The 25,243-nt window shown below is 45.3% G+C and overlaps 1 protein-coding gene across 2 annotated transcripts; it reads right to left on the minus strand.

Annotated features, from left to right (window-relative positions):
• Positions 1–526: 526 nt before the first annotated feature.
• On the minus strand, positions 527–22,402 carry KCNG3 (potassium voltage-gated channel modifier subfamily G member 3). 2 transcript variants are annotated; one of them, XM_033144867.1, is made up of 3 exons: positions 21,836–22,402; positions 21,615–21,790; positions 527–1,588 (listed from the first exon to the last, which is right to left on the minus strand). In XM_033144867.1, the coding sequence occupies exons 1-3, from the start codon at positions 22,319–22,321 to the stop codon at positions 943–945; spliced, it is 1,308 nt and encodes a 435-aa protein (XP_033000758.1). In that variant the 5' UTR covers positions 22,322–22,402; the 3' UTR covers positions 527–942. The 2 variants fall into 2 exon arrangements, with proteins under 2 accessions (XP_033000758.1, XP_033000757.1); XM_033144866.1 differs by having other exon boundaries at positions 21,582–22,402.
• Positions 22,403–25,243: the final 2,841 nt, after the last annotated feature.

The raw sequence follows: 25,243 nt of genomic DNA on the forward strand, positions 1-25,243 counted from the left end.
CAATGTTAAGAGGAGATTATCAATTTGTTAACTGAGGAAAAACAAACACCTTTCCAGGGGAGAGCAGGAAGCAGTAGGGCAGAGGAATAATTTCTCATATCAGCCTTCCTCAACCAATTGCCTTCCAGATGTTGTTGCATTATAGTTCCCACCATCCTTGATTATTGCCCAAGCCAGCAAGAATTGCTGGGAATTAGAGACTGACAACATTTGGAAGGCACCAGGTTGACATTCCCTTTATCCACTATTGTCTCTGGTCAAAGAGGCTGCTGGGGGGGGGGGGGGAACTCCAATAAAGGGAGATGATGGCAGGATCCCAGTAATCGCAACTTACAGCACAACATGGAAAGCTTCACTGAGATGCCCAGTGTGTTGTTCAGGAGAGACAAGACTGCTTGTTTCTCGCCTTCAAAGAAGAAGAACCTTCTCGCCCCATACTGAATCACAAATGGCTTTTGCAACACTCACAGCCAAGTTCAACAGCGGCTAGCCATATGATGCAAAAGGCTGCTGTTTTTTTAAAAAAAATAAAATAAAGAAATACCACCCACCCACTTTGGGTGCACCAAGCTTGATCACTTGAGTCTCTGGATTGTGTGTGCTCCTGAAAACAGACCTTGAAATGAATGAGAACATCAAAATCAAAGACATTTTTTAAATGCATGTGCTTCACTCTAAATAGTGCATACCACCTGCTATGTCCAACAAGCTAGAGACACTCGTGTGCGATGAGACTAAGGAAATGAGTGCTTTGCTTTCATCCCTGCGATGAGAAAGTGGTCACCCTGCAGGTGGCGAGAGAGAGAGGGAAAGCATTCCTTTCAGCGCATAGGGCATTGCCCCTCCTTTTGTCGGTCACCAGGAACAGGGAAGGAACAAGGAGGGTCCGGTCAATCCCTTCAACATAATAAGTGCTGCTACGAAATGCAGTTGTGCTATCCGTTAATTTAGGAATTCGGCAGAGAGGCTCCTGCTGTACCTGGCAGACCGGAACTTGAGCTCATGGTAACACTGCACAAAGCTGTGGTAGATGAAAGTGATAGGCAGGGCCAGCAACACAATACCACTGACCACACAAATCCCTCCAAGAATCCTTCCAGGTACAGTGACGGGGCAAACGTCGCCATAACCGACCGTGGTCATAGAGATGATCACCCACCAGCAAGCAGCCGGGATGCTGGCATAGCCTTCGTTGGGCTTCCCTAAATGCAGCCCGTGTTCAAGGAGCTGGGCGAGTGCGCTGAAAATCGCCATAGCAACGCAGACGAAGACGAGCAGCATCACCATCTCCCTATAGCATCGCTTCAGGGTCAGGCCAAGTGTCTGAAGGCCGATGAAGTGGCGGGCAAGCTTAATCACCCAAAAAATCCTCATCATTCTCAGGACCCTCAAGGTGACTCCAGCCCTCTGGAGCTGAGAATTCTCCCCTGTAAAAACTGTCATCAGCACAGAGATGTAGTAGGGAGTTATTGCCAGCAAGTCGATGATGTTCAGGGGTCTCTTGACAAACTCACACTTGTCTTTGGAGACGATGAATCTCACAATGCACTCTGCAGTGAACCAGCCTATGCAGACTGCTTCAATTATCCTGTTGAAAGAAACACAAGCAAAACAATTCAATTCCTGTGGGGAATTCTGATTGGTTGGTTGGTTGAACTTGGGACATTATTACATTGACATGGACTCAGACTTTTAGCAGACAAGTATGCCAAACAAGAGGTTTTTTTTTCAGGTAACAGGTTTCTAGCGGCTATTGGTAAGATACTAATGGATTAGAGCCTGCCAGAAAACACCTCTCACTTGATCTTGTTCTTTCAAAGCCAGATTTTTTTACATACTGGTGGCTTTTTGGAGGGAGAATAATAGAAATATATTTTCCTTAGTAAATGCACTATGCCTGATTTTATGTTTTCCGATTTATGCATTTATTTAAAATCTTAAGACATGTCAAAAATGTACCTCTAATATCTAAGAAATTGAGGAACTGACGATGTTAGGTCAAGTATTGGCAAACAGCTTGGGACCCTAGTACCTTAAGGAGCACCTCTTCCAGTATCAGCAAACTTAGGCCCTACTTTCAACAAGGGAGGCTCTATTGGTGCTGCCAGGTTGGCACTGACCCACCACAGGGCCTTTGAGGTGGTGGCTCCCCATTTGTGGAATGCCCTCTCTGGTGAGGTGTGTCTTCCTCTCTCATTCATTAACATTCAGGAGGCATTGGAACACATTCCTGTTCACACAGGCATTTGATAGCTGAAAGACAGTTTCCAGGAACCTTGAAATTATTAGCTATGGGGCAGTTAGATATGTGGCTGTTTCTAAATGATTTTTTTCTTTTCGTTTTTAATTGTATAATTTTGCAGCTTTGTTGTTTGCTGCCCTGGGCTCCTTTGGGAGGAAGGGAAGGATGGAAAGCAAACCAATAACACTACCAAAAACTATTAGGTACCAGTAGCAGGCCATGGTGCAGTGGAGAAAAAGCTGACGAAATGAGTGCATGTGTGCGCACGGGATCAGCACTCATGCATTTAGATCGAATTAGTCTGCAGTTTTAGTCCCCTCCAGGACTCTATTCTAGGCCCTTTTAAAATGATTTCCCAGATGAATAATTACCAGTCAACTGTAAAACAGCCTAAGCATTTCTCCAAGGTGGTTGAAGTCACTGAACTGAACTGAACACTGTGTTACCAACATCCTTAAATCAAAGCACCAGATACAGTTATTATCAGTTAACGGGAAAGCTGTAACGGGGCCTTTAAAACAGCATTAACTGCTCTGATTCAAACTGAATGCCCTGTTCAAACACGGCAGAAACTTTCTAATAGTACGCAGTCAGCACTGCACAGGCAATAAAAAGCCAATTCGAAGGCTGATGGCTTAAGTCTTTTTTAATGACGCTGCTAACGACGTGGGGTTTTTTTTTTGGTGTAGTTTCTGAAAATCATTTTAATGTTTTGCTTCATGTGCTTTATATTGCTTTTTGTGGTATAAATTGCAAAAACAATACAGAACAGATAACTTACGAATTAAACATATCACGCCACGAGAGCTTCAAAGCCTGCCGAACACTGGCTCGTGTACACAATCCTGCCTAACGTGGCAGTGCGGGTTGCGAAGATTGCTCATTCTGCAGCTTGCATTGCAATCACTGGTAGCTGAACCGGTGGATGTTCCAGAGATCGCTCACTCCCACTTTGGAGGAGAGGCCCCTGGAACATCCACGGAGCGGTTGTGACCAACTGGCTGTACAGTCGCTCTGCTTCAGACTGACCTTGACTCTGCAGTTGCCGCAGTTACAGAAGAAGTACCCAATGCAATAGTTGCCGATGTGATGTGGGACACGTTTCGGCTTCTGCAGTCAGCCGATGTGGACAAAGTTGCTGGTGGCTATGCTCCTGACAATGCACGCCCTTGACTCCCTGTCCCTCTCAGCTTACGAAATCTAGCAGAGAGGGTTTGTGGATGCGGTCCCTGCTGCCTTGAAAGAGACAATACTACAAACCAGCCCCGGACTCCTTGGACTGGAATAACTTTCAAGGGAATCAGTGGCAGAGAGCATTGTGCTGGGGCATCTGCAAGCATTTTTGGGTGTCAAATGTTATTTAGATCCATTCTAATCTGGGTTCAGGGCTGTCCTTGGCTACCCAGATGGATGACCTTTTCAGAGAGTGGTTCAGGGGTGTTGCAACCTTGCTCCTTCTTCCTGGTCTCTCTCTATGGGTTTGCTCATGGCATTCCAGGACAGGCTTCAAGGAATGGAAATTTGGTGCATTCTGCTACAGTGGAGCTGATCCTACCTACAGGACCAAGTCCTGAGAGCAGCACTGGAAGAGTGCTTTTTAGCCCCCATGGCAATTGTGCTGTGCCCCAGGGCGCTACTTTATCCCCATCTATGCGAAGCTGCTAGGAGTTTGAGAGCAAGATGTCATCAGTATAGTATGCTGATGATACTCAGCTCTGTTTCTCCATAACATCTGAATTGGGAATGGCTGTGTGGGAATTGGATTGGGACCGGGACATGGAGGTGGGATGCAGGAGGGAAATAAGCTGAGCTTGAATCCTGGCAAGACAGAGGCAATGTGTGTGAGTGGTCCCAAAAAATAGTCAACTGTCTGTCCTGGATGGGGTTGCACTCCCCCTGAAGGAGCAGCTAAACAGCCTGGCAGAACACAGCGTGAACTAGAAAACTTGACAACAGTAGTTCAGGCACTAGTGACTGATTGGATTACTGCAATGCTGCAATGCACTCTATGTGAGGCTTCCCTTGCACTTGATCCAGAAACTACAGTTAGTGCAGAATGCTGCAGCACAGTTGCTGGCAGGAGTGAGACCCTGCCAGCATGTAACTCGTCAGCTCAGAGATCTGTACTGGTTGCCAGTTTGTTACTGGACTAGGTTCAAGGTGTTGCTACAAGAGCCCTCAACATCTTGAGACCAGTTTATCTGTGAGATATCTCCTTAATGAACCTATGTGCCCAATCAACTGCTTCGATGTTCAGCAAGGGCACATGCTGTGTAATATCTGTCCCAGAGTTTTAAGAAATCAATCTCTGAGTGCGGCAGCACCTGCATTTCAGCACTCTCTGACTACTGACATCAAGCACGCACTTTCGCTGTACTCTTTTCGCCGTAAAATGTTTCTGTTCAGGCAAGCTTATCCAGACACACAGATGTTGATGTGCTTTCATCTTTTGCTGTTCTTTTTAATTATCTTTTAAATGTTGTAAATTACTTGGTTTTGAAAGACTTTTTTTGTATATGTGTGTGTGTATCTGTATCTATATCTATATCCTTGCAGAGAGATTTTATTACAATCAAGAAGTGTTTAAATCTTGTTCAGTAAATAAACTGTGTCCAGGCTTTGTTCAAAGGATGACCACTTACCTTAACAGCAACTCCTATGCTTCACCACCACATCCACTAAGCTATCATCGCCCCGTTTTCAACAGATAACAAGATTAAGAAATAAAAGCAGAACCCACTGCCTATAGAGCACTGCAAGTCTGCAAAATGTTCATAGGCAGTCTGTGGATGTGGGGCAATGAATGAAGCAGCTCCCGAAGAGGAGAACCATGGGTGGGGTGTGCTGAAATCCTGAGGAGCTCTGGCTTGTGGCCAAGGTGGTTACTCCACCATCATAGATATTACATACAGTTGCCTGAGAATAAGCTCCACTGCAGCCTTTGTTTCTGGCATGTTCCAGACTGGCAAAAGCAACATTAGGAAACACAGCGTGCTCCTATTTCCGCACAACTTAGAGGCAAATGTAGCCCCATAGTTTCACTTTGATTATGGCAGCGTTCAGCAACCAGATTGGCCTGCAAGCCATTCAAAGACATAGCGCAAGTGGGGTGAGAGGTCAAATCTCTTCCCAATGCCGCTTGTTCATTTTTTGTCATCCATGCGACATCTACCCTCACCTCAGGAGACTCAAAGGGAAATGTTTATATCATGTTATAGCATTTCCCAAGTGTTTTGCACAACTGGAATGCTTGCAAAAAGTTACCACCTATTTTGTATTTCAAAACACAAAAAACCTACTTTTTCTGAGTTCAGTAAAATACGTTGGCTTTGTAGCCTCCACAGACAAGAGTGCCTCGTGTGCACTCATTTTGCAACCTCACTCTGCCCACTCTCATTGCTCTTTTGCCTTAAGGATTCCAATGCTCTTCAAAAGCGCATGTTTCCCATTGTTGACTTGTATGAATCACTGGGAGAATAAAGCAAGTGCTCATGAATATATGGAGCAGGAGGCACCAAACTGGTGGTGTTGTGGGGAAGAGAGGCAATTGGAATCTGTGGTTCCATCAGGACTCTCTGCAGGACTGCAAAGAGAATCTATAGCTCTGAATCAAGAGGCAAGAGATGTGCTACTGTGCCAAACAGAGTGATTTATACTGCTATGGCAGGCATGTCCAACAGGTAGATTGTGATCTACTGGTAGATCATGGGGTGTTCCTGGTTGATCTCTGGCCCCTCAGCAATCTCCTTACAAAAAAAGCAAAAAAAACCCACCAACTTTGGCTTCCTAAAAAAAGCTCCACAACTTTGGGTAGATCACTGCCAGTCTTTTTACGACAATGGGTAGGTCACTTCCAGTTTTTCTATACTGTGAGTAGATTGCAGACTGTTGGGAGTTGGACGTCCCTGTGCTATGGTAATAAATGCCTTCAGATGGCAGCCGATTCCTATTCATCCATGGCTGGTGCATCAGTGTAACCCAGACTTTGTGAACCTGATGCCGTCCACCTGTTTTAGGCTACAAATCCATCAGGCCAAGTTAGCACGACCAAAGGTCAAAGGTGATGGGAAGTGTAGTCCAAAACTTCAGGAAGGTACCAAGTTGGTGAAGGATGGCAGCATGAACAATTCACGGTGGGCAAGCACTACATGCACCTTATCCTCCCCCCACCCCCCCTGGAGAAGAAACTTCCTGTCCAACTCTGCAGTTTCCCCTGAGGCCAATGTAGGATTATGCTAATCTGCAAGCGGCTTGCAAAAAAAAAATCAGAAGGAATCCGTATGAAAAGGAGCTCTCGCCCGTTCTGCCTTTCTTTGCCGCACACAATTCCGCTGAACTTAAAGCATTTTTTTATTTCCCCAGGCATTCGGTGTTTAATTGCACACTGCTGGCGAGAGAATGTACCGTTTACTGCTGCTGCTTTAAAAGTTGGTGCGAATTTGTTGTAGCCTTAATTGCTGTTTCGTGCTTCTGTATATTGGTGTGGTTTTGCTTTCAGCTGCCCTGGGCTCTGATTAGGAAGAAGGGCAGGGCATGAGAATAATTAATGGATAATAAATAAATAAATAAGCTACTACTACAGTCACGCACCGTCCAGGTTCTGGGTCCAAAACTACCAGTCGATGCACTACTTTGCCCAGCTAATGAAGCAGGGCAACAGGAGAAGCAAACCTCACCCAGTTCTCAGTGCACCATTGTGACAACTGGCATTAACGGCACCTAATTTAAACTGAATATAATGCATTTTTTATGACAGCTTGCCCTTCCAAAATATACGCTCCTTACGAAAAATTCTCGAATTCTCCTAAGCAAGTGGCAGGATGGTAGTTTCAAAATGCAGCTACACCATAAAATGAATCAGTAGTTCCTAAGCTTTCTTCCTTGTGGATCACTCGCAAATTGCAGAGGGCCTCAGCAGATCACTTAATGCTTTTTGTGCCCGTTGTTGTAACAGCGCTAGATGCTGTGTGATTTTCAATTGTGTTTTTATGGACATGCTGCAGAACATCCTAGGTGAAGCTCATGGACCACAGTTCTGGGAACTCCTGAAATAGATGAATGGAGCCAGAGAAAAATGCATAAAAAGGGCGTCCCTGTTGTTTTGATACAGGCTCTGCTATGTGTAATGATGAATATTGTGTGTGTGTGATTTTGTTCTGATATTGGAAATATCGGTATTGGGTGGTGCTCTCCTATAGTCAGAAAAAAATCCTACTGAGTTCAGTAGGGCTTACTCCCAGATAAGTGGCTACAGGAGTAAGGCCACACTGAATTCTGTAAATCCCATATCCAATTACCTGGGAGTAAACCCCACTGAATCCAGTGAGGTTTCCTTCTGAATAGACATGACTGTGCTATAAGGCTACAATCCTGCACTCTTACCTAGAACTATGCCCCATTGGATGCTATGGTACTTATTTCTGAGTAGGTGTGTGTAGGATTGTACCGTTAGTATCCTTAATTCCAGTGAGGCTGTCTTTAAAAACAAAACAAAAAAAATCTGTAATTTGTGAATGCTGTCATAGTTAAATTAAGAAAACTTGAGAAACTACATACCGGTATTCCCAACAGCTACATATTCCAATGCATATGGCCATTCAATTTTCTTTTGTATTGATTGCTCTTGAGTTAAATGTTAATTTAGTCCTTGTCTAAAACTCTCTAATTTGGAGTATTTATCAGCCTTTTAATGAAAGTTATTTTAATGCAATTCTTTGTCTGTTGATTCGAAATCTAGGATTCCTGCAGCTTTTTTCTTCTTCTTTACTATAAACCAATCATTTTGTTTAATTTTCTGCTCTGACTGATAAGACGGAAACAGAATAGCCTATTTTACATATAGACTGGTTCAGACAGCCTGAGAATTCTTTTAAAAATCACTAATAAAGCTAGTTTGTTGTACTCAAAAGTAATTACATTCCGAGCTGTCAAAGCATATTTCAGTTGCAAATTGCACATTTTTTCCCTTTGGAAGTTGTCTAAAATTCTCCAGTAAAATTGTTTAGCATTAAAAACGGGGGGAAACAGAGGCTTGGCCTCATCGTCCACTAAATGTCTGAATAAAACACAGTATATGCAAGACAAGAAACATGAAGGGGGGAAAACAGAAGACAAGACAGCACATGATTGAACTAGTCTACATCAGTTTGTGCAAGAATGTGCTTGTATTCCTGAATCAAGGAAACCCTAGAAAACACCAGTAAATTCCCCTCCAGCCTCCAGTTGTTACCTAGGCAAAATCCCATGTAAGTCAGTCAATGGCATTTTCCCAGCTGCTTACAAGCTAATGTGAATTTGAGCTTCAGTCCATTTGTTTGGAAGGAAGATCCGTTTAGTACTTAACTTCCAAAGAAGTATGCCTAAGATGCTCATACTATCTAGCACAGTGATGCATCCATTTTGTAAAGAGGGGTCACTATCTCCCACAATCCATGGCTGTTCTTCGTGCAATGAAGCTTGGTTGGATAAGGATTCTTATGCAATATTAAGCCACTGGTTCATCTGGCTTAGTATTGTCCACTCTGCCTCCCAAGGCATCATCAGGAGATGTTTATTTTCCCCATACCCCTATTATCTCAAATTGTTTAGCTGGAGACGCAACCTGGAACCTTCTGCATGTGCTTTTGTGCTGAGCTATGGCCCCTCAACCCTACAAGAAACATAGTATTTAGGTTGCATGGTAACACTACAGAGAGCAGGGAGAATAAAAGAACCACATGCCAGGGCCGTCTTAAAGAGATCGGCCACCGTGGCGCAGTGATCCCTCCGGCGCCCCCGGCGTACCGCCTCTCCGCTGCCTCCCCCTCGCGCTTGCCGCCCCTCGGGAGGGAGGGTGGGCGAGCAGGGGATGAGGGGCGTGGCGCTGGAGCAGTGCGGGGCTCTGCGCGCCCTTCCAGTGCTCCAGGGACGGGAAGCTAGGGCGGCCGGCTTGCAGCCTGCCCGGGACTGGTATGGGCGGCAGCGGCTGCGCCACCGGCGCCCGGCCAACAGCCCGCCCTTGGCGGCGGGGGCGGGTTGGGGAGGGGGACGGCCAGTATGCCGGTGGGCTCGATCCTTCCAGCGCCCCCATGCGTCCGGGGCGTCCGGGGGAGAGCACTGGCGGTGCAAGCACCCGGCCACCCGTGGGGGCGGGGGGAGGCCACCGGCGGGGCCGCGCTACTTCCCCCCACTCGCTGCGCTCGAAGATGGGGCTGTGCTGCCGGTCCGCGAGCGCCCACCCGCCTGTGGGATTGGGTTGGGGAGGGGGCGCCTGGTATGCCGGCGGGCTCACGGGGGCGCCCCTGGGGGCCCTGCACCCTGGTGCACCGCGCCACCAGCCCAAATGGACGAGACGGCCCTGCACATGGCTATACCCGCCCCCCGCCCGGCATGGGACACTAGCCTGAAGGCCATGTGGACTCTGATCACAGGTAACCAGGCGAGTTGCTAACTGCAAATCCATGAATTGTTTTAATATCTGAATCCAATCCTGCTCACAAGCAGTGGATTGTTTGGGACTCACAAACCAGAATATAAAGCCATAGCTTGAAGCTGGTTTGCAAACCGCAGTTTGTGCTAACTGTGGTTTGCAGTTATGACTGAATTCACAGACCATTAACAAACCACGAGTGGAAATGGGAGTGATCTTACAAATTAAGCAGATGGGAAACAAAAGCATACAATAAGTTCTCAAAGCTCAAACCAATGATTGTATGGGTGCCTAACTATGATTAGCACAAACCATGGTTTTGCATTTTGCCTGAATCCAGCTGTAGAATCAAAACTGGAACGAAGCAAATGGCACTCAAAATGCTACATTGCTCATTCACTAGGTCTGTCTTCTGGGGGCCACTTGCCAGCAGTACACATGGCCAAAGTGAAAGAGGGTGCTGCCAATGGGAGCAATGGCACCCCATACTTACTCTCTCACACAGCACACCCATACAGGTACTTGCCACATACACAGCACTCATGCAGACACACACAGCAAACACCGCAAAAATCTCTGTCTCGGCTCTTCAGAGAACTTTATTGTTATTATTCTAGCTTTATTTGTGTGTCATCTTACACCCAAAGGTGTTTTAAATAGGAAACAGATAAATATTATATTTTAAAAGTAAATTAAAAGTGATCGCACTGGGCTGGGAGGAGAGGTTCCTCTCTTCCCAGCACAATACTGTGATTGTACTTACAGCCCAAAACATCTAGAAGGCACTATGTTGGCCAAGGCTGCGTTAGAGGGACAGGAGACCCAAAGCCCCATGAATCTCTAGTTGCTGATCTCCAGTATACAGTGGTGCACTGCTAGATGAAAATAATTCGTTCTACGAATTTTTTCGTCTAGCGGTTTTTTCGTCTAGCGAAGCGGCAATGACAGCCGCGCTCCGCTAAACAAACAAACAAACAAACAAAAAAGACGAAAATTTTTGGTCTTGCGAAGCAGCCCCATTGACTTTTTCGTCTTGCGGGGCAGCTTCCGCTAGACGAATTCCGTTCGTCTAGCGAGTTTTTCGTCTAGCGAGTTTTTCGTCTAGCGGGTCACCACTGTAAGTGCAAGGATGTTCTACTGGAGTCAGATAAAACAATAAACAATATGGGTTAAATTATGGACGCAATTCGACCAAAACAAAGCCCCAGTTGTACGCATGACTCTTTGGAAACAAGTTATGCAGAATTTAGTGGGATTTTTCTCCCAGGTAACTGTGCAGTTCTGTTTGTTCTCAGCAGTTTCAGTGCTTAGCTCTCTCGTTCTAAATGAACAGGCCTTGATCGTTCTTCACTTTCGCCAGATTGTCTGGGACTTAATCACATAAATTACCACTTAAAACACACCAATTTGAATGTGGTGCAAGCCCGGTCTACCTTTGTCTGGTCAGTATGCAGTGTAAATAATGGGGTAAATTACTCTGAGGAGCATCTTCTGAAATACACATAGCGTTGCAGAAGATAAGCTACAGTATATTCATATGTTTAAAGTTATGCCTATAGTTTTCATTATCCACCCACAATCCTCTATTTAAAGAAGTTTAGAATGGAAGCCAAAAATAAAAGGGAGCTATAGAATAGGACTTGCCAAACTGGATAGACGCCTAGAACAGTTTTATCTCTTTTTAAATCCACGTTTAAATGTTCTGCAGTCCTACCGCCTTCTAACATATTTTACTGGCACTCATAGGAATTCGATACCTTTACAGAGATCAATTTTATAATGGGGGATAAATATTCTCAAATATCACAATGATAATGTGTTGTGTTTCCAGAAGCAGCTCTTTGGGCTTTAGTTGAGATTAAAAACCCAGGGGTTTTACGGTTAGTAAACAGTGCCTTCGGTAAAACACACACCCTTAAAAAATCACGATCCCAGCATACAGAGTGAGGTGTTGGGTGGGACAGTCTGTTCTTGCTGCGCATGCACATCCTTGAGGAAAGTTTCCAAAAAAAACATGTACAAGACAGTTTTATTGGCATCACAGGACCGGTGTGTGTGTTTAAAGATGGCTTCATAGTGTCGAATTGCTCCAAATGACCTGTTATGGAAAAGCACGGAAAAAAGCTGCCCTAAGATAGATTTTCCACAACATGCATTTCAATAAGTCATGCCCTGGGTTAATTTATGGGAGAGAGCATAGATCAGAAAGGCTAAGACACTCTCGTCAGCCATCTGCTATGTGGGAGCAAGAGGAATATGAACAGTGAATGTTAAATTTGCAAAAGCTAAAAGAAGGGAGAGGGCTCAAGCGAAACCAGTTGAGTACTACTCTTCAGAAAAGTTCTTCCTTGTGTTTGGTTGCAATCTCTTTTATTGCAAGGTTTGGCAAATGTTTGGTGTTAATCTGCTTGTTGTAGAGGGCAGTTTGCCCTATTAAATTATTTTACAGCAGAGGCTCCTGGAAATCACACAGGATTGTGGAGCAGTAAAGATGAGAGAGAGAGAGAGAGAGAGAGAGAGAGAGAGAGAGAGAGAGAGAGATAATGTCACACTCAGGTAATGTATCAGAAGATAAGAGCTGAAGTCAACTATGTTTTGCTCCAGAGTAAACCCACTGAATTTAATGGACTTGTTAGTTATGTCCATTCATTTCATTGAGTCTACTCTGAGTAGGAATATTATTGGCAATTGTCCACAGTCACACACACACACACACCCCGCCCATTTATCCTACGTTGTGCTTCCCTCCTAACCTGGCACCACACCTTCTCCACCTTAAGTTTTCTGGACACCTTGAACTCTCCACTTAACCCTTCCATTCTCTTACACGGGCACCCAAGAGAGCAGAGCATGATGACTGCCTTGAGGAGCGGGGGTTGTACTGCTTCTAGCACTGAGCTCAAGATGGTTACCCATTATAGCTGTTTCCATGCTCTCTCTGTCTGTCTCTCTCTCTCTCTCTCTTACAGGGGGAGAGAAACTGCAGCTACTTCTTTTGAGAAGCCTGTCAGCTTTCCAGCTGGAAAGAACATCAGGTGGCTTTGGACGGGACACTGCCAGGTCTGCTTTACCAGTGACCTCTGAAATGTGTGAAATGATCGTCTATTCTTATCTGTTCCTGCTGTAACCAAGTACTTATGGATATGCTTTGGCTGTGCTGAAGACATTGAGCTCTCTGGAGAAGGAGTAGGGGGGCAGTCCTTGGATGCTGCAATGAATACAGTATAGTTTTTATATTGGATATTTTTTGTGTTTGTTCTGAAACTCAATAATTTATTTATTTTGTAAAGTTATCCACTCTTGTATTCGACACTATGCGGTTTTGTGTTCCACTCCATTTCTTGCCAAATATATGGATTAGGACTTCCGGTTGGATGCCATTCTGCTCGGTCGGGAGAAACCTTGACTCCGAGGTTTCTCCGTCGCTGCGGAGGAGGGGGGAGTCGAAACTGTGATTCGACCCCCCAAGAAATTCTAGGTGGAGCATCCTGGAGACATGGGTTCCGGCTGGTCCCCCGGGGCGCCACCCTTGCTCTCCGGTAAGCCCTAGTAAGGGCTGACGTGACGGGCGAGATTCCAGAGGCGCGGGGGCTGTGGATCGTCTGCTGTCCTCGCAGCGAGAAGTAGCGGCTGCTGACAGAGAGAGTGTCCAATACTAATTTGGACTTGTAAGTACTGATTTTTCAAAAAAAAAAGTGACTTTAAAATTCGGCTGTCCTGGGAACTTCAAAAACGGAAGTTGGTTCCCTGAGCGTTGAAACAAAAGGAAACAGTGTAATCTGCAATTCCGAAGCTATTGACTAACTTTGTGACAAGGAAATTTCTGAAGCTTTTCCCCCCAGGTTGGGGGGTTGAAATAGGTTTTCATTTTAATTGGAACTGTGATTTTTGGAGATATTATTACTGTCTCTTTGAGGAAATGTTGGATGGCTGCTTCGCAGAGAAGAAATACATTTGGACTGCATAAGCTTTTTAGACTTTAAGTATGCCTAAAAGGAAATGGTCGCAGGAATTTCAAATAAAGGTTTTGGAACTTTTGCACAATTTAACAGTGGAAGTTAATCAGTTAAGTCAGCTAACTGTGATGGTGGTACCTCTGGACTTGGCTTTGCAGGAAAATGGATCATTGACTTTTTGTGAAAGTTATGAGGATATAACTACAGAAGAGGAGAAGATCCAGGATAAAATTCATGGACTCAACCCACGAAAAGAAAAGAGAAACGTGAGAAGGAACAAAACAAAAAGAAGCAAAAATGGGAAAGCTGCAGTAAAGAAGAGAGTGCAACGGAAAGCTGTACAGAGCTTGGACAATGTTGAAAAAGTTTCAAGGACATATAAGATAAGAAAGGAGCAGAAGCCAGTTTCCCAGGACTGTGGGGTTTTGGAATTTGAGAGGGTGGGGGTGGGTTGAAAAATGAATGCTTCTATGGATATTCTCTTTGTGTTATGGTCTAGATATATGGTCTGGCAATGGACAACGGTTAATGGATAGAATCTAATTTTGGGGAGTGTAGGAAGGAAGGAGGGGAGAAGAGTTAATATGAAATTAATTAAATTAGGTTGTTTTATTGAAATTTTGAATTAGGCAATGGAGGTTCAGAAATATTGTAAAAGCAGAGGATATGTTAAATTCATAAGCAAGTTATGTAAGATGAATAATTATTTGGCAAAAGAGCTTAAAAAGGAAAATGTTAGAAGAAAAAAGTAATATGGAGATTAATTGGCAATAACTGTGAATTAGGGTTAACCTGGAAATCAACGGGGGGGGGGGAACCGGGGAAGTCTGTAAAGATGTTATATGCAAAGTAAGTGGTTAAATTGGGAAAGAATTGTTGGTTGCCCCAGTGGGAGGGGGTCTTGTTTTGTTTGCTCCCCTTGGTGAGAGAAAGGGGAGTATGGAAAATTTAATCATGTATTGTAATTTGGTTTTAATTGGAAAATCTTAATAAATATTATTTAAAAAAACAACAAATATATGGATTAACCATTTTGTTAACCTTCCAGTACCAAGAGTAATAAGCGAAATTTGGTAATAATTTCATAGAGAATCTCCGCTTAAAAAAACAAAACAAAACTTCATACACATGCATACAGATACCTCCCACTCCCAAAATTTTCTAACTTCACCCAGCAAAGGGAAATGTTTCAAAATTGCCCAAATCCAACCTGGAAGATATATTTGTATGCATCACGGACAGAGAAGCTATGAGCATGGGAACCTGCCACATACAGAGTCAGACCCCACTGGTCCATGTAGTTCAGAATTTACACTGACAAGCAGTGTCTCCAGAATTTCAGAAAAGGTTATCCCCCCAGCCCTACATGGAGATGCCGGGGACTGAAAAAAACAACTCAGGGTGGATATTTGTATTCCAGTGCTGGGGGGGTATGAGGGTGGGGTTGTGCAAAGAACTTGATAAAATTAAACCTCAAGCAACAAAAGAAGGAAGACCAATGCTTGCTGGTTCAATTTAAAAATAAAAATAAAAAAATGACTGAGTGAGTAGTACTTAGGGAGGGTGTCACCTGGCCTCTGATGGAGTAAAACACTGATTTAATTACTCTGACATCGACTCTTTAAAGGCCAGAAAATGGTGCAGAGTTCAAAACCAGTAGTGATGTCATGGAGACTAGCCAATAAGGGTCTGTGGGTATCTGGATAAGCAGCTGTTGTAGAGGAGCCCCAAGATGCCCACCCTGTGTCCTCTGAGCTTGATGCAAATGTCGGCCCCCAATGGGGATGCAAGTCCTCACCTGGGGCCACTAGTCACCCACAAATACAGCATGGCTGAAGTTGAATCAGCACCATGTTTTATTGGGGGGGGGGATGACTGTGCAGAAATGGCCTCTTGTTAATTATCTTTCTGCATTCATTTGACTCCTAGGAATTGGTTGAAATATACTGATAATTCAGAAATGCCGTGTGTTAGAACCGAGTCACATTAGTAATCATTGTTAACTGACTTGTGGAAAGGCTGTTAACACCTTATAAATGAAATTTGCAGATCTGTATGAACAGAATGAACCTAGGCATATGAGCAAAGATATGTGTGATTTTGAAAGACTGACCTTGGCACCAAGCAAATTAAAAACAAATTATTAGCGAGAGAAAATTGGGTCTGAACAGGGGGTGGGGGGAGGTAATTAAAAGGTGGTCAAGTTCCCACCCCACCCACCAGTTCCTTTTAAGCGTGACAACCTTCAATCAGCAAAGATTTGCTCAAGGTGAAGGCAAAGGACAGAAGAATATTAGTGTTTGTTGTTGTTGTTTTTAAAAACCCTTTTCTTTCTGGTAGTTACCCAGAATAGACCCACTGAAATTAATACACCTTAGTCTCCTGTATTGCAGGCGGTTGAACTAGAGGACTCTAGGGGTCCCGTTCAAATCCACAGTTCTATGCACATTAATTTCAATGGGTCTACTCTGAGTAAAATTTAGTTGAATGCTACCTTTTGTTTTGAAGTTCACTCTTAAAGATACCCATATACCTGTAGTCTCTCTCACTCAGCTAACAGTCACTTCACACCAGGCATGTGTCCAAAATCGGCTGTGTCACCATCCATTTCTACCCTGTAATCTCTGTGGCACCCACCCACCATGTGGGTTGTTTTCAATTGCATGAATATAGTGGACATGTACCATATGTGGCTCTCTACAGCATGTTTCCGTTGTGCGCACACTCCATTAATAAAGAGACAGTTAGTTGCCCCATATTTCATGCTCGTAGAAGAAGCTATCGACAATTTAATGTGTACCCCACTCCTATGGGACTTGGCCCTAGTTAATAATTTTCAGCTGAAGTCAAAAGTTCCCAGTGTTCGGTTTTAAAGCTGCTTTCATTAATTCATGGCCAGAGTAAACCCATGGGATCTTTGAAGGCACAGCAAAAATAGGCTGCTACACAAGTTCAGCCGAAATTAAGAGATATAGCTGAGGACACAGAGTCCGATAATGAAAACTGATATTAAGAAGATACCAGCTCAGGACCTGAAGTGGGAAATCCTGCCTTTGAATAAAGGCGAAGGCTAAAGGGTATCATTTGATCTCTCTCAGCCCAATTATTTCATCCCTAGTTTATCTTATATTATAATCCTATTTCATTCTGATACTTTGTTTGTTGCATCTTTGTTTTAAAAGTCACATGAAAATCATTCTCCCCTAAATCTGTCAATAGCATTGGTTTAGATATCTATTTCAATTTCTACTAAGACTCTTCCCGCCCCTACCCCAGGCCATCTTATTCCCCCCCCCCTACAAAATATCTGGTTCAAATCTAGAAATAAACTAAAAATGTGTCGTAACCAGGACTTTTTGTGACAGTACTCACTAGCACGGAGTACTGGTACTTTTTATTTTGCTGCTGTCGGCAGCCATTTTGTGCTGGCACCCACGGCACTTTTATCAATATATGAGTACCACCAGAAGCTCTTTTTAAAAAAAACAACACAAAAAAACCAAAATCCCTTAGGATCTGATTGATATTAAATACTAAAGAGGCTGCCCAGGTCTATGAAGTTGTGCTCAATTTGAAGTATTGTATTTGGTGGAGGGTTTTTTTTTTGCAGCAGTTTCATTTGACCGTAGATTCATTCCAGTAATTCATTACGGCTTTAAAAACGATTACTTATCAAACCAGGACTATTTCTAGGAGGGGAAGCAACAACAAGTTCTAAAGAAAGAGTAACGTGTACATAAAGCACTGGAACAAAGTCAGATAGTGGCAGTTTTCTCAGAAATATGACTTCACGGACCATTTTCTTCCAAACCCACATCAAAAACAAGTGTTCTCCCCACCCACCCAAACTGGCTTGCCAAAGTTTTGTTGTGAGAAAGTCATGCCTCTGTGAAGTTTTATCTAAAATGCCTAACTTCCCAGCTTACTAATTAGAGTGTATCTTTAGATGTGGGAGGATTATTTAAAATGAAAGACAGTTCTTTTATAAAGGTGCTTCTACGGCTCTCCGACTGTGAAGGAGGGAAGCAGCAGGAGAAAAGTGAAATTAGCGATACAGTCCCCATAAACTTCAAAGGGAGCAGATATCATCCATATGGCAATGAGACCAAAGTGCCACAATCCCTATTCAGTCTTGCTAGCGCCCAGCTTTTAAAACAGGACCTCAATGATGAGTGCAGCCATGGTTGGAGCGCTGCGAGATCAAAAGCTCAAAAGTTAAGACAAGCTTCAGGGCTGGGTCATTATTTTCTATACAACAGCAACTTCCTGCAGCAATAGATGATAATCTGAAACAAGCAAACCTCACATGCCTTCCTCTCTTATTTGGAACCAGTAATAATAATAATTTCAGTAAGACTGTTATTGGATTAACGTAGGAGGAATGAAATTTCACAGAATTCTCCATTTTATCAGCCAAACGAAGAATTCTGCATCACTGTAAAGAATGCATATTCTTCTACTGACAGAAGCTGGTCTAATAAAGTTACTACTTTACTTGCTTGGTGTAACATTACTTGGAACAAGCCCAGGAAAAAAAGTTTATATATGCTAAATGAGAGGAAGAGATTGTTGTCTAATAGAGGTGGCACTGTTACATATACTTGTTCTGCATTTGTAAGGAATTGGTACAGTATTTTAGTTTGACAGCACCCCTACTTTGGAACCCTTTATGTATTGATGTCAAACAGGTGCCTTCGCTGTACTCTTTTCAGTGCCTGCTAAAAACTTCCTTTGTTTAGGCAAACCTACTCAGATACATAGAATGTTTACATTATTATCATTATCATTATCATTATCATTATCATTATTATTTGTACCCCACCCATCTGGCTAGGTCCCCCAAGCAACTCTGGGTGGCTACCAACAAATATTAAAATACATTAAAATGTCACCGATTAAAAACTTCCCTAAACAGGTGTTTTGATCTGGTTCTTTAGTTTATCTTTGATTTTAATTATTCTTTCAATGTTTTAATAGCTGTTTTTAACTATTTTTGTTGATAATTTTACTGGGTTTTCTCCTCGTTGAAAACTGCTTTGAGGGTTTTTTTCTTACACTCAAGTAGCATATAAATTTTATGAAATAAATGAAAGGAATATAATGCATTGTGTGGGTCAGAGGCGTTGGGATAATCATTCCCCATTCCTGCAGATTTATTTATTTATTTATTGTCATTATTGGAGGACCTTTACATATAGGTCATCCTGTTTCATGTCCAAAGCATTTGCCTAGGGGCATGGATTAAGGTAGGGAGACATTTTCTAGCTACATCAGAATCACATAGCTTAACCTTTGAAGTATGGTTTTCAGGCTGCAACCTGTGCTGCAACTTTAAATTCCCATGGTGCAGTGAGAAATCAGGTATCCATGGCATTTCCTGTACATTCCTTCCCTGCTCTTCTTCTGATAGCTGCCACAAGCAGGACTCCAGGTAGACAGGGTGGATAAAAAGACAGATGGAAGAATGGGCTAGAAAAGCTGTGGCTACATGAGGTACCAGGAAAGTAATCTCTGGGTTGCCACCAGGGAAAGCTTGTAAGAGTTGATGAACTCATTCTAAAACCTGGAGAGCTGCTGCCAATCAGTGTAGGGAATACTGAGCTTGATTGACCAATGGTCTGACTCAGGGCAAGGCAGTTTCCTACATATATTCCAAATCAAGACCCCCACTGTGAGGGAGAAAGGGTTAGGCTCTAGGCTTGAGGAGACACTAGCCAAAGTGCCCTCTGGTGGGTGGAGCCGCCATTTTAATTTCCCACAAACTGTCATTCCAGGGAATCGCGGGAAATTAAGATGGTACCTCACAGGTTTGGTTAGCAAGCGGGAGATGCGGGGGCAAGATGGAAGTCAGTGCTGGTGGGCTTTGTAAGGGGAAGGGGCCTGAGAATGTGCAAACAACCAAGGTTAAAATAATCCTTAACAGAATTCAAGCACTGTCTGTGTATGTGTTAGTTTTTGAATTGGTTCAGTGCATATATTTCAATGAAGAGGTACATCCTCGTATGGGCAGTGGTAGATTAAAAGTCAAAGCCTGTGGATGAGCTAGAATTTTATGCTTCCCTGCCCTATTTGTTTCTGTTTCCTTCATTAGTGCAAATATTTAATTGTTTGCCTTTATTATTTGCAATAAGCTTTCAAGTCCACTGAGGAAGACGAGTCTGAAAGACAGGTCTTACCTTTTTGTAGTGTGTCTATGTTTAAATTTTTCTGATTCATTTACTTATTTGCAATGAATTTCTGTTACATGTTTTACCTTAAACCCCCTTTTCAGCTGCCTGTCTTAAGACACCAAGTGCCTGGAGGGAGAGTTCCTTATACACCTCAAGCACCGTTTTTTTTTTCAAACTTCCCCCCTCAGTGAAAGTCCCCCCCCAAAAAAAAAGCTATTTATCTGCTGCTAAGGACCCTTTCACTTCCTCTGCCATGGAACCTCAGCTGCATCTACAGAGGATTACAGAGTATGTTCTGGGCTAGAGCACACACGCAGTTCGTCCATTGCAATGGCATTGGGTCTCAGCATCGCCTCATATAAACTTAACCAGGAACACACCCCTATAGCTGCACATGGCAGAGAGATATTAGCAGTGGTGGGCAAGTTTATCTTTCAGGAAACCTTGCCTGCCATTCCAGATTTTCAGCCTGAATAATCCCTGATAAGCTCTGAAGGAATCACAGGCTCCTCAAGACACAGTTTGAAAGCAAGTAAACTGAAACATCCTGCAAGAGATGCTTATCTAGCCATTTTAGCATATTTCTCCCTCTGTCACACTGAAGCCCCGCTTCTTACTTCGGAAGCTGCCTCTCAGGTCCATAAAACCCAGCCCGTTTAGTTTTTCAAATGCCATTTTCCTGATGTCTCAAGGTAGACTCTTAATGAAGGCTTTGGGGTAGGAACTATGCTGCCCTGCTATATTTCCTATGAAAGTGCAATGTATAAATATTTTAATATTATTGTTATTGTTAATAATAATAATAATAATAATAATAATAATAATAAATATAAATCCCAGATCACTCATTGGCACCCAGAAAGTTTGCTGCTGTAGTCTTGGAATGTTGACTCCCCCTTATCCAAAATGTTACAGTGAGGTCCTAAATCTAAAGGCGCATGAGGGCACCCCCTTGCTGAAGCTAAGCAGGTCTGAGGGGGGTAATCCTACTGCAAGATCTGCCGTGGCTCAGCCCAAAATATATGAATGTAATGTGTTCATCCTGGATCAGCTGGCTGAGCTGAATCCACTGTAAGTGTCCACCCCCAAAAAACAAAGTGTGTGTGAGGGCTGGACCACAATGGAGGGGAATTAGGCTGAATCCTAAGCCTGTTCAGTTCGGTCACATGACCAGGAAACCTATTTTAAAGGCTTGTTTCCCCTCTGCCAGGCTTAGGCAGAGCAGCAGCCCTGCTGCTGACCAGGGTTTGGTTCTGCATAACTTTACATTCTCTGAACTTGCACCAGCTGGCATGATGCCAGTTTCTTGTGCACGTGATTGCTCCCTGGGTCTGGTTAGTGCTTGGATGGGGTAATCCTCCCACCAACCATCTTTGCTGTCCCATGCCACCCTTGGGAACCCCACACACCTTGCCTTGGGACTTCCTGGCAGACGAAAAGGCAACACAGTACTGCAAGAAAGTAAAAAAGCGGAGGAATCATTTCTGCTTTGTAGGAGTTACTGAGAAATAGCTACCCTTGGTTTAAAGGAGGTGCCCCCCTTTTCCTGCCCTGCCCTATCCCCACCCTTTTTCTTCTTTTTTTGCAAAGGGGGAAGATGCGTGCGGTGACTTTGACCGATGGTTGTTTCCAGCGTGGCACGAGCACTTGGGAGAAACTGGTGGCAAGGCAACCATCGCGGTGATGAAGATGGCGTGGAGGAAGAAGACAGGGAGCATTGCAGAGAGGAGGACAGAGACGGGACACACTCGGACGGGACACCGTCGAAGATGGGGGGCGGGGTTAAGTATAAGATTTCCTCCTACCCTGAAGGCTCCCTGAGTGAGTCTGCTGTGTACCTGCTTTGCTCCTCCATGCTTCGGTTCTCCGCCGCCCGCCACTCGGGCATGGTGCTGGCGCACAGCACCACCATGGAGACGATGACGAAGAGGATGGAGACGGTGGCCAGGATCTGCGCGGCCAAGGAAGAGGTGGGCTCCTCGAAAGTCCTCCTCATCCTCTCCAGCCACTTCTTCTCGGCGCCGGGCGGGGGCGCTGCGCGGCCGCTGCCCTGCTCCGCGCCCTCCCCGGCTTCGGCGCCGCCGCCTCGGCTGCTGCTGGCGGTGGTGCTGCCGCTGCCCCAGGCCGCCCCGGCGGCGGGCTCGGCGGCCTGCAGGTCCTCGGCCGAGTAGGAGGTGTAGGTGTCGGACATGCGGTCGTCGAGGCGGCGCTGGCAGCAGTAGTCGAGGTGCGACGCCTCGAGGCCCCAGTAGATCATCTCGTTGTAGAAGGACAGCTCGCACATGTGGGGCACGAAGCGCAGGTGGCCGTAGCGCACGTAGAGCATGATGAAGCCGAAGGCTTCCGAGTGCCGGTCGAAGAAGTACTCGTTGCGCTCGCGGTCGTAGTCGTCGCAGACCTCCAGCACGTCCTGCTCCGACAGGCAGCCGTGCAGGCGGCTCAGGCGGCGCAGGGGGAAGTCCTTCAGCACCTCCCGGGAGAACGAGTATCGGGTGCCCCCCACGTTCAACACCACCACCGACGGGCCCCCCCGGCCAAAGTTCATGGCTTGGGGGGCGGGCGCGGGGGAGGGCGGAGACGGCGGGCGGGGGAGGACGGACGGCTCGCGCTACACCTCAGCAACCCCGAGGTGCGTCCGGGGAAGGGCGGGGTCCTCCTCGCTCAGGCTCGAAGCGGCGCCGTCTAGAGCCCGCGCTTATATGCCTGCCCTCCGGGTCTTTCTTTCGCGTCCTTTCGGAGGGGCGGCGTCCCGTTCCAAAGCGGAGCGCGCGCCGTCCGGCCCCCTCGGAGGGGAAAGCGAGTGCGCGGAGTCCGCCTCTCTCGGAAGGGAAAGCGAGCGGGCCACCGCTTGGCGGCGGCAAGTGAGGGGGCTTCACCGAGGGGCGGCGGGCGGCTCCGTGCGCTCCCGTCGCGCGTCGCCCGGCGCTGGCTGTGGCGAGGCGCCGCCGCCGCCACCGCGCCGCGAGAGAGCCGAAGCGGGTTCCGCGAAGGGCATGGCTTGGCGCGGGAGGCTGGCAGGCAGGCGAGGCAAAGTCCGGCGAAGTTTGGACAGCTCCGGGCTGCCTTCCGCGCAGCCTTCGAGGCGCCGCGCCGCTCCCTGCTTCTGTGGCGCGCGGCTCGCAAGGCTGAGAGACACGGCGGCGCGTCTCCTCGGAGTGAGGGCAGAGGCGGCGGGGAAGGGACACGCCTCCTCCCTCCCGCCTCCCCTCCCGGGCGGAGAGCGAGCCGAGCTGCCTCTCTTTCCCGCTCGGCGCCGCGCGGAGAGGAGGACGGAGGCACCTGAGGAGAGGCTGCTCTTTACTTTCCTCGAGGAATCAAGGAGCGTTTCACCGCCCGCCTTAACCGTGTTCTAGATATTTGTTCCATACAATATTTACATTCTCATTCCCCTCCTTCCGTTATTCCCAGATGGCTTTTATAGGAACTGCAACTTAAGAAAACAAAACAACTGGTCCTCGAGTTCGCAGTTTTCTTTACCTATCTATCCCCCTTCCTTTTCCCTTTTGGGTCACATCTGAAGGCAGTCACTCTGTATTGACCTGTTAGTTGCTGTCGGTGGGCGCCCTTGGGGAGTGGGGCAACAGTGCTTTCCAAAAAACATTTATTTCAAGTTCTTTTTCGGCAGCCACCTCCCCAATTGTCTCCCTCAAGTGGCTTCACTATAATTGACTTAAAAGTTTCTCTTTTTCCCAGGCCGAGCTTGTTACAAAAGGCAAGCAGGGCTGAGTGCCTGTAAGAATCGAGGGAACACTTAAACTGGCATAGCAGCAGGATTTTGTGTGTGTGTGTTTTAGCACAATATGCCCACTATAAGTGGTGATTACAGGGCTGAATACAATTTCCTCCTTTTCCTGTCCATGATCATGGGACTGAGTGGAGAAGTGGAATTGCAAGTAGTCAAGAGAAGGCAGCAAATGATTCTTGCAAAAAGATGAAGCAGTCAGGTCCTTCCCACAGCTCCTGGATGGAAAGGGAGGGGAAGAGCATCTTAAACAAAACCTTTATTTTCTCCTGGAGTGAGAGGATGGCAATGGGGGAAGGGTGAAAAGCCCACATTCATCTATCAAGGGCATGCTTGAAAAGTCCTGAAGCAGAAACATTTGATCACCACCTTTCCTGCTGCCTGTTTAAAGCACCTGGAAATCAAATGGGTTTGGATACACACAGTTTTTCCATATTCGTATTAGATCTGCAGTGCATACAACTAAGTGAAAACAGAGACTCTCTGTCCTTTCTCTCTGCTGCATGCAATCCCTTTGGTGTTTTATTATTTTCTAAGAGTTCCCCCCCCCTTTTAGTGCAACCCATGTCTATCTTAGATTTTAATCTTTAAGCTGTTTTTGTACACTGTTTTACATGTATATTTCATTCTTGTGAAAGCTGTCCCAGTTGTGCTTTTCGAGGTGGTCTTTGACCGTAATGAATTATGATGATACTCAGAAGTAAGCCCTATTGAATTCAATGGGGCTTACGCCCAGGGGGGTTAGGATTGCAGCCTTAGAAGACAGTATCTCCAGTACCTTTTAAAAGTGCACGCAGTGGAGAAAGAATGGAGTTCAAAAGGCTTCTTTCTATCTATCTCTGCTTTATATTTATAGCCCTTGCAGCATCATGTCTCTGTGCTTTTTTGTCCCTGCTTTCTCTCGGCACCTACAGTGTTATTTCTTGCCTGTCTTGTCTTCACAACCCTTTTATAGCATTGCTTGTTGTAAATTATAACAGTACTTCTTTTGATGAAATCAGGGTTCTCTGTTGGGTAGAAAGAAAATCATCTTCTACTGAATATGAGCTGCTGTTTGAGGACCAGTATGGTAATACTGGTAGCGATAGCATATTGGATAGGAGACCTGCGCTTAGATTTGACAGTCACTTCACTTTCAGCCTGACATCCCTGACAGAGTTGTTGCAGGAGAAAAAGAAGAGACCCTGGGCAGCTTGGAGGAAGGATTGGATAAAGACTGAATAAACGCTTCCCTAGTGTGATAACTGCCTCTTTAACAAGAAGGATGCCTCCTACAAACTGATGCCAGGCTTTTGTGGATGATTTCCTTGTAAGCGTTGCACCAACAGAAAACGAGGGGGAGAAGTCTATGAACTGATTTATATGATTTCTAAGTGGCTGTTTTTATATACGTGATGTGATCGTTGTGCCTCTGTTCTCTTTTGAAAAACACATCATGCATGTGTAGGAGGAACAAATGAGGGGTGTAATGTTTTTATTTATTTATTTGTTTGTTTATTATTTGTTTATTAAGAAACAACACTGACGAAAGTCAGCTGTCTGAGGAAAGAATAGGGTGCTGCTAGAACCTGCCCTGTCCCTCCTAGCCTGGACATTGTCTCCTGCTCTGTTTCTGGATCTCATCTGGGGCGGGGGGTAGTGATGGGAGAGAGCTTCCGGGGCAGGGGGCTGCTCTATATCAAGAGTGAGACAGCAAGAATCTAGATGACTGCATTCTAAGAATGG

This window comes from Lacerta agilis, chromosome 3 (assembly GCF_009819535.1).
Source record: "Lacerta agilis isolate rLacAgi1 chromosome 3, rLacAgi1.pri, whole genome shotgun sequence".
NCBI classification, from domain to species: domain Eukaryota; kingdom Metazoa; phylum Chordata; class Lepidosauria; order Squamata; family Lacertidae; genus Lacerta; species Lacerta agilis.

Bases quoted from the DNA above. Each gene is read 5' to 3' on its own strand.
- KCNG3 (XM_033144866.1), bottom strand. From the start codon at position 22,321: ATGAACTTTGGCCGGGGGGGCCCGTCGGTGGTGGTGTTGAACGTGGGG. The intron at 1,589-21,581 runs GTAGGAGGAAAT...TTCTTTCAACAG, and splicing joins TCACTCAGGGAGCCTTCAGG to GATAATTGAAGCAGTCTGCA.